Source organism: Phalacrocorax aristotelis, chromosome 8, assembly GCF_949628215.1.
Source record: "Phalacrocorax aristotelis chromosome 8, bGulAri2.1, whole genome shotgun sequence".
Taxonomy (NCBI): Eukaryota; Metazoa; Chordata; class Aves; order Suliformes; family Phalacrocoracidae; genus Phalacrocorax; species Phalacrocorax aristotelis.
Window position 1 is genome coordinate 5,781,533 of NC_134283.1, and position 18,019 is coordinate 5,799,551.

The window sequence follows — 18,019 nt, forward strand, 5'->3', positions numbered from 1 at the left end:
AGTGAAATCCCCAGGAAGGTAACAGTAACTTAACACAGTCCCAGCCTTCTATTCTAAAAAAATTCAGTCTCACTAGTGCCACGTATTTAAAAGACTGGAAGACGACAAGCAACAGGAGGTTATGAGTTGTAATTCTGACCTGTATCGAGATCTCCAATCACATATATGCTGGCTCCGATGGGCACAGCTCCATACACGAAGGAAGAACTAGTTGGGATACATAGGTTCTGGTCATTTAGATAAATCCACCTGTAAAAATAATAATAAAAAAAATTGGTATGCAATTTTTATTGAGCACGTTAAAAGAATTCCAGGTTCTTTTTGCAACTGCTATCTTTGAATCAAAAGCAGAGCGTACAACTTAATTTGTTATGTAAAAGCTGTCGGGAACATTGTCTTGGATTTCCGAGCCAGGAGAGCAATTGGTACTGCTGTTTGGGAAGTTCGGGATACCTTATCCTGAAATTACTTTATTTCAGAATTGCTCCACTCCTCTGTGTAATCTATCTGGAATAAATTCTTCTTGCAGCCACCCAGTGTGACCTTCTGGAAGGGAGCAGGCATATAAGAGAGCCTCTTCTACAATAGCTATGCCAGCCAATTTTCCCTACAGAGAAAATTTTAGGCAGCTTTGTCTTAAAATCATTAGAGCGATAAAACCATAAGTCTTCCCTTACTGGGGAAAATAACAAATTGCTATATAGCAAGGCCTCGTTATTAAGCAGCGCCTTCCCGATCACATATCGGGCTCTTTCCAATCACTTCCTAGCTCCTACGACAATCTTGCACGTCCCCTATGTTCACTTGAAGCGTATTCTCATTTCAACGCTACATCAGCCTGATCCTTCCATCAAGTGAAAAGCAGTTTTCCATGTTGAAGCCTTTGGAAACCAGGTAAGTATGTACTCAACACCCACGTGGGACACTGGCTTAGAGAGATGCGCCATTTATGTAGAGCTGTCAGCATCCCCTCTAAGGTTCTGAAACAAACTTCCACAAAATGCTCCTGCACTTCTGCAGATGCTGTCACAGTTACTAGTTACAGACCCTGAAGACATACAAATCAATGCTATTTTAGGTGACTGCTCCTAGATCTTTTATTAAATAATATACAGAGAACAGGAAAGTTTGAAAAACCTTTGAAAAGCATCCCATGTATTTTCATGGCCATACCTGGTTAATCTGAGGGAAGAAGTTAGGAAATACCCTCACGGATACTGCTGACCTTTGAAAATTCAGCATTATCTTAACCCGTGATTCAGAAGTAAGCCTCTCTTCTGGCACTGAAGGAGACGCTGCTACATCTCAAATACCAGGGAAGAGAGATCAATTTTTAAAGGCCAAATGAAAGGATTAGCTGTCCATTATTTTGTCTGTGGTATCCACTGAAGGATTAAGATTCTGCAGAAAGCAAGGGAATAGTTTGTGGCTGTCACAGAGGACGACAGATGAACTGAGAGCAGAGAAAAGAAGTCCTCTACACTGATTCAGAAACTGTTACAGTGCAAAACACCTTTCCCCATATTTCATTAGCTTCCTTTCCTTACTGCGGGAAGAGGACAGAGTCAGTATTTTAACTGCTTTTTAGCACCAAGTTACTTAGAATTACGAACACTGCATGAGTGGCAAAGAAATGCAGGAGGAAGACTGCAATGTCTGCCTTTGTTTTGGTTTTTTGGTTTTTTGTTTGGGTTTTGCTTGTTTGTTTTTTGGGGTTTTTCTAATAGTAAATACAGGGCTCTGTTAAAGAAGGGGAAAAAACAAAGTTAGATGAGTTTAGTCTAGCTACTCATCAAGTTTGAGCTTACAAAATATGTGAACTTCAGGGGTTTGTCTGCACTAGATATTCAAGGTTTGTGGGTTTAAATTAAAAAATCCACAACAGTGTGGGACCCAAGCACTTTCCTACTGCACATCAAGAAAAGACAACATTAAAGTATCTGTAGTTGCTTGTGAAAATTCATCCTCAACTTTTCTCAATGCATATACTTCAAAAAACAGGCACAACTTTTCAGGAACGCTTACAGCAGCTTTAGCAGTTAAAACTAGGAAGGAACAAAGACAGGAAGGGCAAGGGGTCACGTTTCATCAGAATTTGACTAAGCTCCAGCTTAATGTGGGTTGTGCCTGCTATTTGAACAGTATGGAAAAAACACCATGACAAAAAATTCACAGTCTTCAGGAATTTGAAAACACTCCTTGGAACATAGCTCTTGCGTACTTCCCTAGGATGGCTCTACTCAAACCGAATCCGAGAGTTAGCAGGGGAGAAAGCATATACTTCTGTAACCATAGAGGAAAAGGACTCCTCTGAAACTGAAATATGTTTCCACTCAAATTAAAAAAAAAAGGGTAAGGAATCCTGATTTTTTTTCAGTCTTAAAGTGATACAAACAAACAAAAAATCCAGCCATACTACTGCAATTAATAAGCAGGGTGGTAATTGTTTTATTTCCACGTGGAAGTAGAGATGCGATACAGAACCAACATATTCCAGACACGTCACCTCAAGCTCACACCAGCTGTGAAAGGATGCCTATATACGAATGAAAATCTTCTCCCTGTTCCTCTCATCGGACAGCACTATCAGTCAGCCAGTTACTTTTCTCATTACATTTGCATAAGCACTTTCTTTTAATGAAATTTCTGCACATTGAATGGAAGAATCTTCCTAATTACACATACTGTGTTACAAGATTTAGTTTACCACTTATATACTGCTGAAAGCAGTTCCTTATTTTTACGATGTTCCAGAAGCAAAAAAAAAAAAATTTTAAAGGAGCTTTTACCAAGTATTGCTTTTAAACAAGTATCTCTCACTTTTATCACCCTCAATAACTCCAAATTTTGATAATGCTTTTGAACCAGGAGCTCGTGAAAAGAAGGAAGGAAGCCTGCCTCACTTACAGACCACCAGCAAAGGCAGCAGTGGCTATACTCAAGGACAGAGCTCCACCAGCAGCTCTTGCAAAGAATCCTAAAGCCAACTTGTGTTCGATTAAGTATTTCCAAAAATGCACACTGAAAAATATAAAAAGAAGTGTGTACAGACATCACCAATTCTCCACACACCTACGTGATGCAAAAACGTGTATTATAAATTGTGAACTCTGGCAGAAGGGAAGACTGACCCATCAAGGTCTTTAGTAAGTAGTTAAAATTTTCTGCTTTTTATGGAGCAGCCCAACACTGGATCATTAAGCAAAGGACATCCTTACATCTCCGTCTCCTACTTTCACTTTTTTTTTTTTTTTAAAACGTCTATTTTTAGCTTGATCGATATTTTAAAGAACAGGATACAACGCACACAAAGCTCAATCTATAGCTTTTGGGGGAAAAAAAAAGAGCTACATCCTGAGAAAACCTGCAGTCTGACGTACATATTTTCTAGCCTTGGTTCACCGAAATTCACTCATGCATGTGACTGTAAAAACAGGCTGACAAAAGATTTATCAATTTAAAGAAATCTCAGTTATACTTCAAAATATGAGAATTATTTTCTACATTATCCTGTCCGTGTTTCATGTGTATGCTACTCCTCTGTCTCACTTCATTTATTTTATTACTTGTTTATACAGTACAGCTTAGCAGGAGTCTCAGTGTTTATTTTTTGCTAGTGTGAAGATCTCAGCATATTCCTAGGCTTTAGAAAAGTCTGCGTCATGGTTAGGAATAACAGTTTTGAAAGACTGTGCACTGTGAGTTATTCTGGAGTGAGTTACTGTCAAAGTAAGCAATATTAAACAAGTTAAACTTCAGTCCTTTAATCCAACTCAAGCCAGAATTATGCCAGTTTATATGAATTAATGTTCATATACTGATGTAAGTACATACTTAGGACATATACACTAAGTAGAACCCATAACTCAGGACCTCATGGACTCTGGATGCCCAGGATGATGCTAGATCCAGTATTCTCAGGTAAGGAGAGCTGAAGCACATGAAAAATGATGCAGATCACACATGTGTGCATTGCTGCATGTACCTGTAAACAAGCAGCATCTGATGGCTGAACTCACAGTACAAAAAATCCTTTCCATTGAAAAAGAAAGTGAATACAATGGAGTCCTGTACTTACTTAAAAACAGCTGGAGGAATCTGTAGCTCATTATGAAGTATGCAATACTGATATAACACCATTAAAAAACACTACGAATTTTGGTTTGAGACTGCTAGAATTTATGTGCTGTGCTTTTGACCCACTGCTGCTAAATGATCTTGCAAACATTCCTCCTTTCCACAAATCTCTCTTCACCCAACACTTGTGGACTTCTGTCAATAACATACACATACACCATCAACGTGATATTTCAGCTCTGACAGTTCCAGTATTATTCCTTCACTGTCACTACAAGAGTATGCGCTGTGGCGTCAGAAGGTGCTTATTTCCTTCTTTGAAGCTGCTGGTTTGAAGGGACTAGTTATCTTTTTTTGGTTCAGAAACTACTGCTGAGGAAATACACATACTTCTCAATTACAAATTAATCACTTTGTAGCACCTGCATGATGTTTAAGGTGAAGAATCAGTTTTTAAATATATCACATTAACTGTGCACTAAGGAACTTAGAGAGAGATATTGTCTGCCTGTGGTAAAATCTATAGCATCACTTATGCTTTACTCTTGAGTAATGATGCACAGCAGAGAACAGGATACTCAGTCCAAGTAGAATTGCTTAACTAATCAAACACACACATTGGTATTTAGCATAAGGCTTTCACAGACTTGAGAGAGGCCTATTTTTTAAGCTTTCATCCTTCACTCAAAATAAAGTGATTTAGATTTGTTTTCTGCTATTTCTGAAATCAGCCCAGGAAATAATACCCTCATGTTTTCCAGAGAGCCAGCTTGCTTCATTTGGTATTCATTTGATATTCGTGAAACACTATTATGATAAAATGGTGATAATTTTCCAGATTCAATCTTACTTCAAAGATGAATACCAGGCAAAGTGTTTTGTCTCAGTATTTGGCAGGCAGAAACATTTGCTAATTGCATGTTGAAGTCCCTTTATGGCTATTTTCTCTCTTTTCCACATAGGTACAACTGCTCAGGTCTTACACTCTCTGCCACAGCACCCTGAAAGGCACCTATCCCGCACAGCACTCCAAGGGTACTGAAATTCAGGGTAACTGTTAGACCCCAAGAGGTGGAAGGCTAGAACATAACGCAGTAACACTGCACCCTCTTCTGGCCAGTAACACCCCTTCCGCCTCCCAGGGCTGGAACCGGGGGCCTTCCAAAACCGAGAGCAGAGGCACAAACCCCTGCTAGCAGCACCAGAAGCAGAACTGTCCATCATCCTCATCTTCACTGGCCCTCCATTTCCAGTGGAGCACAAGCAACCTGTGAACTGCCTGCAGTGCAAGCACAGATTTATGCTGACTTAAATATCTAAGCTCAAATTCTGAGCAGTGCCAGAGCAGAAAGGTAAAGTCTGAGTATCTCAGCAGCCCTCAATGCATGCCTCCTTCAGCAACTCGAGATGCAGATTATTTGCTGCTGCCTCACTTGTGCCAGCACAGCCCTCATGCCATGCACACAGCATACGGGGTGCTAGAACAAGACCCGAAGCAACTGGATTTTTATTATAATATAATTATAATTATATTTTTATATATATTTTTATATTTATAATTATAATTATAAATACTGCTGGGCAGGCGCCTGTGCTGCAGTCAGCAGGTGGCACCAAGCACTCACCTGCAGCACCTAGGCTGGAACCTCCCAGATTTTTCAAACTCCACTATCTGAAAGCTCAGTCTGTATCCACCAGCGAAACAGGTTTGCAGTCACTGGTGAGGAATCACGAGCTATTATAATACCACCTTTTAGAGAACAGAATCAGCTTGGAAATATTTCTGGCAAATCAACTAGAAATAGCAAGCAGGAGATTGGGGGGGGCACTTCTTCCCAGAATTCTTTCCCTTTCAAAGACCTCTTGCCCAAAAGTTAATCAGCTTTTAGCATTTCCCCACACCCCCACAGGGCTAGAAAATGCTAGAGAGCATCAGCAGCAATAGCCTTTCTTATCTGTCTGCTTCCCATAACGACTTTAAACAGTGTTTTTTCTCCAGCTTCATTTGATTACAGCTAGTTTGGACATCACTTTGAACAACACAGAAGACCTCTTCATACAGAAAATAGTCTCTTTACATCTACATCTTTCAAGAAAGTTATATAATGAACTTACATCTGCTATTCGTGTGCTTTTACACAGGTCACATCATAAATCAGTCTTGACTTCTAACACAGATGTATTAATCTCCTCCACTGTCAACAAGCCTTGAAACATCTGACCACAAAGTCTTATTTCAATTTCATTAATAAAAAAGAGAATCATCCAATTTATAGTTATAAGCAAGAAAAAAAACCACTGGAGGAACCAAAGCTTGTCAGTTATTACTGGAGAATACAGTGACTACACACTAGACAAAATTCTGTCTAAGGTAACATTTTGAATAAGAACTACATGTAGTACAGCGGATTCCAATACCAGAGCCAAGAGATAACAAATGAAGTAATCAGAAGCAGATTCAGTACAAACAGAAGGAGAATAGCCATGCATAGCATGCCAAGGTAGCTGCAAAACGTATAGCATCCATAGTGCCTTTCCTATGGCAAAGGCCTACAGGGGTTCAAAAAGCAAGCAGCTATAAATGCTTGGAACAAAAATGCATGCAATTTCTTACCTCTAGCTTAGGAATTCCCTAAGCTGCAAACCCCTGGAGATAGGAATGGATCACAGAGAAGTATCCCTGTACATACTTACACTGTCCATGAGCACTCATGAGGAGCCATGGGCACAAGTACAGGTGGGGGGCAGCAGTACCCTGCACTTGGGGGAATTGCAGAGTGCGGAGGAAGAACTGGACAAACTACCTGCCTGATCAAGGTGGTTCTCCTGTTCAAGGGAACTCTAGACTGACATGGCAGCCCAGGGTTTAGGCTTGGTATCTTAGAGAGACATGCCACTGAAGCAGATGGATATTTGGTAACAGCCATACTGGATCATAAAAGGTAAAACGAGTAGAGATGCCTGAAAAGATCAAATATGCTTTGAAGTGCTGAAGCAAGGGCGGGGGAACAGACAGGCAAGTGGGTACGGCATGTATTTTTCTATATTCATAGTGACAGCTAGTTACCTTTTAAACTCATCATGATAAAATTCAGATTTGCATGTCACCATCTCACTGGCTTGACTGTCATCACGACTCCTGACCCCGCCAAATACATAAAGCTCAGAAGCAACTCCACAGGCCACTGCCCCAAATCTGAGAATCCAAATAAGAAAGAAAGAAAGAAAAAAGTAACATATAAAACCATTTCATATATCCTTCTGAACTTTTTTTACACTTTTTTTATTTATATACACACACTCACCTATATGTTCAACGAGATTAGGTGAGTCATGAATATGAATTGTAAGCACTTAATTCAGACCACGTAAAGAACCAAACAGGGAAGTATTTATCTCTGACCAAAATCTGAAGCTCCAATTGAACTACAATTTCTGGTTTTCATTTTGTATCAGGGTAGTATTAATTGTAACATCAAGAATTTATTTCTACAAAATTCTTATTTATTGCTTAGATGCTTATCTTTACTCAGCCACATGTTAACTACAGGCCACCATGATTCTGAGAGACATGGTGAAATCCATAGGGCCTCTGACAGCCATCTTCAGGGATTCAGCAAAGAAAGGACAACTTCCTCTCATCGGAGTGTTAAAAAAGGTTGTACACAGCAATCTAGCTCCCCCCCCTACCATTTTCCACTCACCTTCTCTCTTTCAGAGGACAGATTGCTGTCCACTGCTGAGTCCTAGGGTCATAGCACTCAACAGATTCAAAGAGTTTTCCATAGGAGCCTCCACCCATTGCATAGATTTTCTTCTTCATAGCTGCATAGCAGCCAATCTTGTGGAAGAAGGAAAAAGTACATCTAAAATTACACACAAATGCGCAGTATCAAGAGCTCAAAACTCACTACATGTGCATACACACACATATGTATTTGGGTTGCCCGTACCACATGTCAAATGCTGTGCATAAACTTTCTCAGCCACAGTTTTGCTTTGGTATTTAAATAAAGCAGCTGCTCTCCCTCATTTCGAGACTGATACAGCTTCTACTTGAAGCAAAAGGTTGGAAAAAAAAAAATATGTTGGCATTAACTATTTAACAATAAGTAACGTATAACATGCAACATACCACTTACCTTTCTAACCATGGTCAAGTCTGGCTGCTTGGTCCAGGTCCGGCTATAAATATCATAGCTCTCCATAGAGATTAGCTCCCTTTCACCATCCTCACCTCCCAGAATATACAGAATTCCATCAATCTCTACCACACCAAAATTATGTCGTGCCTAAGGAACATCAATGAAGTCAACATTATAAAACATGATGCCATTGTGAGTAAATGAATATAATATTTTCTCAGCATTATCTGTCTGCAAAGTGATATTGGTATTATGCCTGGGGTTTGTTTGGTCGGTTGTTTTGGGGGTTTGGTTTTGGTTTGGTTTTTAAACAGTGAAGTCCTAAACTCCAGAATAAGATCATTTTGTTCAGCTAAACATAACAAAGGGTATTCAAAAAAGACAGTGCAGCAAAAGCCAAAGAGACTGCATAGAAATCCAAGAACAGGGCTTGGTCGTATTTCAGTTTGCATAGGCATGGTGTCTACAATGAAGCTGTTGCTTTCAGGTCTCTACAGCCGCAAAACTCAGACCCATTATATGTGAAAAGGCAGCTCTTCTATTTTGTACGTAGGAGCACAGCCACCCTCAGCCTCACAGTAAACAGGAAACATAACGTATTGTAAAGTCTTACTCATAGTAAGCAGGAAACTTAATGCCTCTCTAACTACAAACGTGGCCAAAACTACCAGCCTTTGCCAACCAGACTGTAATGAGGAAAATCCTGTGGCAAACAACAACATTTTAATAAACACCCTACACTGATTTAAGAAGATAAAAACACAGGTGTATTAAGATATATGTTTACAAGTAACAAACTCTTACTTTTTGATGGAATGCAAACATGAAGAAGGAAGCATTAACTCAAACCAAACCTAAATATGTCTCTGCAAGCCAAGTTCTGTATGTTGGCCAGTCCTCTGTCCATCTTTTCTGCACAGTCTGATCCCTTTGTCCATTTAAGAGTTCTCTTGTTTTAGAAGGCCAGAATACTCAGAGCCTTAAGTATACTATTTGACTACATTTTGAAACTCCTGAAATTTTGTAGTTCATCTTTACAGCTAGCTCTTCACTAATTTTTTCCTTTTTCCAGATCCAGTGGTCAGTATCAGACCACAAGTGTAACAACAGGATATAAACACAAGTCAGTCTGTAGCATGACTTTGAATGTGTAAGATGCAAGTGACCGTAGATTCAGAATAAAACTTTGCAGAAGAAAAGGAACATTTTGCCAAAGTAAAAACTTAAATCCCAACAGTTAGATAGTGATCTTGCCTCATTCATTGGTGGCAAGGAACTCCACGAATTGGTATCTGGATCATATTTCTCTCCGGAGCTCAGTGTTCCCTTGTTCTCATCCTGACCACCAAGCACAAATAAAAACCCTTCTGTAAGACAAAATGTAACATGATCTTAAAAACAGGACTCACACCTGTACACTGAGCAAGATGACATGACTGGTGAGCTGTATCCTGGAATTCACCAAGAGATTCAGACCAGTCACGGGTCAAACCGACTGGAGAAGGTAAAGCACCTACTTATGTCTGGCCCCAAGTCTACCCCTGCAGATACTCTTCAACATATTCAGTGATGCAGCAACTAGAATTTACTTAAAACATTAAATACTCCTGGAGACAGATGCAGCAGATTCCCACAAAGTGTTGCAGGAACAGTGACTTAAACATTCAGATGACAGAGATTTTCACAGAATCAAGTAATGTTTTGGGCAGACAAAGGGGAAGCATGAAATAACCCCAGTGCAGTCAATCTTAAAGAAAAAAAATTATTATTACAGGATTTTGAGGCACTGGTAAGTTTTCATAATATTGACTTTACAAATACAAAGCTCCCCTTTACCTGCTGACAATACTCCATGATTGATCCTTGGAATACTCATAGGAGCAAGTTCAATCCAGAGCTGTCTATTGGGATCATAAAGAGGACACATACACCGCATCACTGAGGTTGGTTTCCGTGATCTGAACACAGGGTGGGGAGGGAACAGATAAAAACAGAAAGACAAGACAGAGTTTTACGAGTTCACTGTTAACAACTTGCATCTGAAACTCGCTTGTTCATTATTTAATATATATTCATAAAGTGTGGCATTTCCCCGGTAAGAAGGCGGCCCCCAAACCAAGTATGTGTAAATTTATTTTTGTACAGACTGGAGACATAAAAAGCAGAGGCACTTCATTCATACTTTATCTGCCTGCAACATTTTCTATGCAAGAACCTTAAACAAACTAAAAAGAACCTATAGTATTAGTAATGTCTGAATAAAGCAATCCACAAACTGATGTGCAAAATATTATTTTATCACACTTCTATAAAGAGCAAATATCTAAGTGCTAAACTTACTTAAACAGGACAAATCCCTGCCCTCTACTGCAAGGGGTAGTCAAGAGAAGAAAAGGATTGTTGTGTGGAACCAGAATTCTGACCTGGCATCTCAGATGCACCAATAATGACTTTTTTTGGAACCACAGCTATTTTAAACATCACAGTTAAAGCACACGTTCATTATTTTTAAGATTTATTATAAATGCTTTTCAGATCATTAGAAAAGTGTTTCTCCAATGTTCTGTGCTTATTTTGAGTAAAGCCTATTCAGTTTAAAAAAAAGAACCCAGCCAACACTTACTGAACAAACAACACATCCTACTCTAAGCCTACTACATGTTGAATGTCAGAAAATTATCACAAAATAACTACTTATTACTGAATCAATCACAAAGGTATTTTAGGTGTGCCTGACCAACTTAAAAACAAACTCAAATGATAAGAGGAATAAGCCGATTAGGTGCACATATTCTCTCCACACGGTTTCAGACGTACCACAAATGCTAGACACTTGTATTTTTACCAGCTGAGACAGCCTGTGATGCCACTTCGTACTTACACTCGTTCTTCTCCACCAACAGTCACTATACACTCTGAGTAACCCCGGGGCTTGAAGGAGGCCAGCATTGCCTCTCCCTGCTGGGGCGGTGTGAGGGGAATATTGTTGCATTCTTTGACGATCTCCCGTACCAGTGGTTCACTCATCATCTGCTCACGTAAATACGCTGCATCTAAGCCCGAGACCCACACTGCTGACATGACATCCTTCATGTGAACCTACAGAAAGAGACAAATGCCAGAAAATCTCCCAAACTTTACAGAACAGCATTAAGGCACTCGCACATACAGATGCTTCTATATTTATCAAAAACTTTTAAAAGTATTTGTTATTACTTCCAAATATCAAAAAATCCACAACACAATGCTATTACGTGTGTATACATTACTTCATATATAGTATGAATAGTTTACTTGTTATTCAATAGTCAAAGTCTTCAAAGTTTCACTACAAACGTGCTACTCACTTTCTCTCTACAGAGACAAGACTGTATCATCAAATGCCAAAAACTTACTTTTTTTCTTAAAGCCTATTAAATAATAAAGGCAGCAGATGATAACAATCAACACAGCTTTCACTCTCTTACTGCAATCCTGCTGCCGCATTTCAGGCAAAATTAGCTCTGAAAGAAACATATCTATTTTAAGTTCCCACCGATCAGAATACACACACCAATTTGGGCCACATTCAAAATATAAACATTCAGATGTCCTGACCTTTCTCGATTCTGAATCATGAGAAATCCACCTAATCACCGCTTCAAAGACGTATCTTTCGTTTCCAACATTGAGCTTTTCCATCGACAGCACTTCTTTCAATTTTTGAGGAGTCAGTTCCAAGAATTCCTCTGTGCTGCTGACATCTCGAAAGTGAGTTTCCAGATACTCTGAGGCAAGGTAGTGAACATGATGCAAACAATAGTGTAGTGCAAAGTCCCGAATACCAATACAGTTCTCAGCAGCTATGCAACCTTCTAAAAACTCACAGCAGAGAGTTTTTAAGTCTGTAAGCAGCAGGAGATCAGCTGCCTGTACCACATCTTGGATAGTTTCTTCATTTAGCCTGATCTGCAAGAATCAATTTAGAAGTTATAGCTACTATCGCTCATTTGTTTCATGACATGTCCGCATTCATTACACTCATTCTCAGTGGCCGAAAAATGCAGTATTAATGCCAGCGTAAATATTATGAGAAATTGATATGACTACTACATGTTTATAAATTAACACAGGGATGGGAAGACATTTGCTTGACAGAAGGTGTCAACAAGAATTCTGCGCCTGAACTACCTATAAAATTGCTCACCTAATCCGGGAACCTAAAATGAATTTTGCTGCAATAAATCACTAACTTTTCAAAATGCATATCCAGAAGAGAATTTTGAGCCGCATGTGCCTCTTCTTTTTCTGCTGAAAGTTAAACTCATTCAGCAATCTCAGTCTGGTTGCAAATAAGCCAGACACACCGACTTCAATTCCTGCTAAGGCTACTGGCACAACCACCTGAAGGGGCATGCTGTCAGCAACAAGAGGCCCAGAGGTAGGCACAAAGAGGGAGGACGCCTGACGTGCTGTAACATCCAGTGATGGGGTCTCAATCTCTATTGCTATCAACCCAGTTCTCTTCTGCGGCTGTCAAAGACAGATTTAACTTGTTTTAAAGCAAGTTACTGAAGGTAGCCACAAATTTTATTACGAGCATTTGACATTGACTCTAAAAGAGTTGTCTCCACTGCAGGAGAAGAGCGGAGACAGCTCCTGCAGAGCCCATTGCCTCTACTTCATATGCACAGCCCTGGCATGATAGATCACTTTGAGGAGGTTTTATCACAAAGCTTTAAGCCTCGATGGGCTTATCTTTTAGGATAACAACGTTAAAAACCCAGGTTATTTTGCCAAATAGTTGAGTTTCCATCTAGGTTTTTTTAATACCATACCTGCCCACTGAAGATGTAATCTAGTATCTCTTTCATGATATCAACAGATATCCCTTCAAGTTCAATCTTGTACGTTGAGCCATCATCTTTTGGAGGATTATAATTCAATTTTGTTCTAAGAGAGGAGAAAAGAAAGATAAAAAAATGCTCACAACCTGGGCAACGTTTGCTCTCATTTTTCTGAAGAAACAAGTGCTAGCTATGGATCACTTGAGCTATAACAGAGACATTAAAACCTTGCAGTATGATATGAAAATTGCCTCTCTTGAATTAGCATGAAAAGCATGTATGTAGGGTCTCTAATATTGCTCATCACATTTCCAAACTGAACAAATACGTTAGCCTTGCAAACTACTCATGGCTTCAAAGTAATTTTTTCCCAGCTCATTCATCACAAGTGTTCAAAAACTTCACTCAGAACTTCAAACAGAACAGCAGCTCTGCTGACAGATGAAACACAAGAATTTGCTTTGATAAAGGTGGGGGGAAAAAAACCCCAAAACAAAAAAAGATTTTACCAAGAAAAAAATAATTACAGTAAGCAGATGTGATCAGAATATACACTGACAGCACAAATATTTGGATTGCGTTACCATTTCGTGTAGTTTATGATGTTATCAGCCTAATGCTATGCCTGGCTGTGTGCTCACAGTTGTAGGAAACAGCCCATGTGCTGCTCAGCCCAGCTTTAAATATCCATCTACATCAGTGGACACGTCACTTATGAGCAATTTCTTTAAAAATACCAGGAACAGTTTGATGTACCTTTGAACAGAACAAAGGACGACTGGGAAAAAAAGATGAGAAAATAGTAACAATACGCCAGACAGCTTTGCTTTCCATCATCTGTTAGTACAAACACTTTTTCCAGGACAGACAACTTTTGAAACTTAAAAGGGAGCAGTGTCCACCGGTCTAGTGAAAACTGCCACAAGAGCTAATAAAATTTCATTCTGAACATCTTTTTTCCATGCTTTAGGCAAGGACACATTATATAGAGACCAGAAAACTTGTTTCACTGCCTCTCTGTGTGCATATATAGATATCAATTTCACAGCACATTTAAATAAAAGCTTCTAAAACATTTTTTATTAATTTGAATATATTATTAGATAGAATTAGCTTCCTAATGTGAAAAACTGTGGGTGTGCTTCGCTGAAAGTGTCCAGTTTGTTGCCGTCTTCCACTATCCACATTCATACTAAGTAAATAAATAAATAGGACTTAGCTAAGGGCAGATTCTGCTTCACTTACTCATATCAGAATAAAATAGTTTTTCACATAATAAGATATAACTCATATCAAATAAAATCCTAGTCTACAAGGAGCTATTCTTAAGTGTGAATAAGGATGGTAATTTTAGCTCTAGTCATATTTGTGGTCTTGTTTTTACATTGCTTTTCTACGCTGCGGAAGACCCATCGCCAGCGAGCAGAACACTCTGGGAGGTAACGCTACTCTGATGCATACACACAACTGCACGAGGTCTGTGTTTGTACAGCACCTAGAACAAGTTATAATACAAATAATAACAACAACCACAACATAACATAGATTAGGAAACTGTTTATTTCCTAACACTTGAAAAGAGATCAGAAAAAGTAAGCCTGTCCTCTAAACAGTCTATGTGACTTCCAATAAAGCACGTGCTGCAACAGCAGACATGAATTTGCATCTCGTCAGCTAAAAACTTCTAAACCAAAAACGTACAGCTCGAGCAATCCTGTACAACATGCACTGCAACTTACACCATCCTCACCCACGTGGAATGTGCATTTTTCGTGCCTACAACTACAAATGAATGAAGGAGCATACACACACACAGAGTAACACACGTTCTCAACTCCAACCCAGTATCAAGGCTTCTTTACACACATTTTCAAGCCTATCCAAACTAGCTCAATTTTAATTCTGCCGACTATGGTTGAGTTTTGGGTTTCTGGGTTTGCAATGAAAGAAAACTGTTTTCTTTTAATTTAACATAAAACGTATCAAGGTTTGCAGCATCTGGCTTCCTTCACCAGAAAGGAGACGGTCAGATGCTATCTATATTTCACACGTATCAGGTACCTACGAGTAGCCAGTGTGGTCAAATACACAGAATCTGGGTAGTCCAACACATGTGGGGCTTAAAGCAGATGGAAGGCATGCAATAAACATGTTGCATGCCAGCATTAAGGAAGAGATTAGGGAAAGGACTAGTGCTACTTATCTCTGACTTTCATCTTAGCATCACCTGTACACACCCAAGCTAAATCACCTCTTGCATGGACTTCACACTGACGCCTCCTAGTAACAAGGAAGTGTTGTTCAGAGGTTTTGGGTCTTATCAGGCTAGATGTTCTAATTACTGTGTACTTTTTTAGGCATCAACAGTTCTTAACCTGAAGAGAAACCAACCAACCCCTGATGCAATCCCAAAACACAAACTGAAAGCAGAAAAATAACCTTGAGAACAAATCAATCGATTTAAAAGTTACAGATACTCCTATGTGGGCAATATTCACCTTATGCAAATGCATCCCAGTTCAGAGTAAGCTTTATTCCCATCATCTGTTCTGAGAAGCAGTAGTTAGTTAATGAACTACTAAGTTATTTATTTTGGTACAAAGATTTCTGAGCTATGAGACAAGAACCATTCCCAAAGGGCAGCTGGAAGTACTCCTTGTTGCTCACGTCAAGTACCCCAGGGCAGCTACTGGTTGTTGGGAAGAGGGGAGGAAAAGAGTCATGCAAGGACCTATTATAATCACGTTTGGGGCTGGAAAAGTTCAAGATAGAAAACTGCAAGTCTAATGTGGAAAGAAAGCTGAGGGGGGAGAAAAAATTAAGAGGTATGTAAGCGGAGGGCAAGGAGCGATGCCTCCTCTTGCATCACACAGCATCAGCTGGTACCTGCACCTACACCTCTCTAGCAAACTGAGGTCTGGGCACCCTTGTCTTAACACATGCAACAGAGAATGAGAAAATTTCAAAACACGTTTGTTCCCAGTTCAGAAAGACAGAGCAGGCAGCATGCTGTGAAATACCCTGGTCCTCTCTCAAACTTCCCTTTAGAAAAAACATTTCTAGCTATACTTAAGCAGAGCTTTTTAAAATCTGTCAGTATCCCAGGAAGGAGGATGTTTTCTTCCCACCATGCTGTTCCCCATGGTGATTTATTCAGCTTATGATTTGTGTGGCGGAAAGTTGGAAGGGGCACTCAGGAACCAAGGTACAGAGAGATGTGCCCAGCTGCAGCACAGCTGCTTCTAACACATGCGTATGGGAGCTGCCTACTCCGGACAACATTTCTAATTACTTTAAAAGCACTCTAAGTTGCCAAACCACAGCAGAAAAGGCTGCCTCAGTCTTCCTTAATTCAGGTGAAAGACCTGAACGTCAAGATTTAGAAGGAAAGAGGACTCCCACAGCCAACCAGAAAACCCTTTAGCTGGGAGCAGAGCACAGCTGAGGCACATATAGAGCTGGGGGAAACAAAGCAAGGCAACTTAGTCCTGTTTTCTTAAGTAATTTAGTTTTGAGCATCCTGACTCCATACATGTTTTAAAAGGAAGTTTTCCATTTTTTAACTAAGAAGATCATCATTGTAAGTTGAAATTGCTTCCAGTAAAATAAATAGCGTTCTGTAACTGCATAACAACATTCACCCCAGCTTCTTGTACCTGGTCAGGAAAACTGCTTGGCACATACTACACCTCGAGCATAAAAACGTTTGGGTTTATGGTGTGTTTTGATATTGTTTGTCTCTGTGACAAATTTAGAATCTGCACTTCCACATCACTTAAGCAATACAATCCTAATGAGTCATCTCAAATGACACTACGTAAGGCAGAATGAGGAAAAAAATTCCAATACCTTTTCTGTATACGTAAGCACCAATATAAGCAAGGTAAATCGTTAAAATTAATACAAGGGCTTAAGAACAAATGTTGATATTGCTAGGATTCACAACACACATCTCGCAGCACAAACTAGATTAAAAAAAAAAAAACCCAACAGATAAATTTAAGACCGTCTACAGTTCTTAATTTTAACAAGATGGACCTTCCAACTTACCTCTCATTTTAAAAGAGCAAAACAAAGAAAAACACATAGTCATACTTCCCAACCTTACAGCTGAGTCCGTGTGGGAGCACTGTTGTGGGACAGTTACGATGCATGGGAAGCACATTGACAAAGGGTCCCTGTGTCAGAAACTTGTTTTTCCTACACTTTACAGCTGACAGTTTACAGGAGAGGGAATAATAATAAAAAAACACCCCAACAACCAAACAAAACAACAAACAAAGTTAAAACCAAACCAACTAATTCAGCCGCCACTGATCAAGCTTGCTTTCCTGAGTCAGTCATAATTCTGTTTATCTTTCAAACTTCTGCCTTATTTGTCAACTATTATGACAAGATAACCCATGTGTTTCTCAAATGGTGACATAAGTTATAAAGAGAACAACAGTAAAACTCAGAATGCTTTAACCCTTAGGGCACTGGTATATTGGTACTTAAACAGGTAAAGAAAACATCTGTGTGCAAAGATTGTGCCTTTGTAGATGAGAATGTTCTAGACCACATTCACCTCAAGCAGGTTTACGATATTTACAGTGAAAAACATTCGAAAAATCTGGGAAACAAAAGACAGACACTTTGGTTTTGATGCTTTGCAACACAAAACTTTTACCTCCTCTCACGTCATCGGATTGCAAACAATGCAGTTTGCTGACCTACTTACACAGCTGTAGCAGGGCGTCAGGAACAAAGCTGCAAGAGACAAGAGGGAAGCATGCGTCTTTTTTAAAGGAGCTGTCTTTCCAAATTAATGATTTTGCCCCAGATTAGCCATAAGAGCTAGTCTATGCAAGCTTTGCCAATATTGCCATACTAGCAAACTAGTATGAGAGTAGCAAAGCCATCATTCCAAAACAAAGAGTAATAAAATTGGGTTTTGATGACGCATCCTTTACCTGCACCAGTGTTTTGGCC

General features: G+C 39.5%; 1 protein-coding gene across 2 annotated transcripts in view; it reads right to left on the reverse strand.

Moving 5' to 3' along the window:
- GAN (gigaxonin) overlaps positions 1 to 18,019 on the reverse strand; it is a 33,081-nt gene that overhangs the window by 5,995 nt on the left and 9,067 nt on the right. For both annotated transcript variants that reach the window (XR_012661983.1, XM_075101301.1), the window contains exons 2-10: positions 13,040 to 13,154; positions 11,820 to 12,170; positions 11,104 to 11,321; positions 10,059 to 10,180; positions 9,477 to 9,589; positions 8,220 to 8,369; positions 7,782 to 7,918; positions 7,145 to 7,273; positions 140 to 249 (exon numbers count right to left, since the gene is read on the reverse strand). Coding sequence is in view for 1 of the 2 variants with exons in the window: in XM_075101301.1 (XP_074957402.1) it covers positions 140 to 249; positions 7,145 to 7,273; positions 7,782 to 7,918; positions 8,220 to 8,369; positions 9,477 to 9,589; positions 10,059 to 10,180; positions 11,104 to 11,321; positions 11,820 to 12,170; positions 13,040 to 13,154 (1,445 nt within the window). In the remaining variant the exon portion in view is untranslated. The remainder of the gene's footprint in view (positions 1 to 139; positions 250 to 7,144; positions 7,274 to 7,781; positions 7,919 to 8,219; positions 8,370 to 9,476; positions 9,590 to 10,058; positions 10,181 to 11,103; positions 11,322 to 11,819; positions 12,171 to 13,039; positions 13,155 to 18,019) is intronic.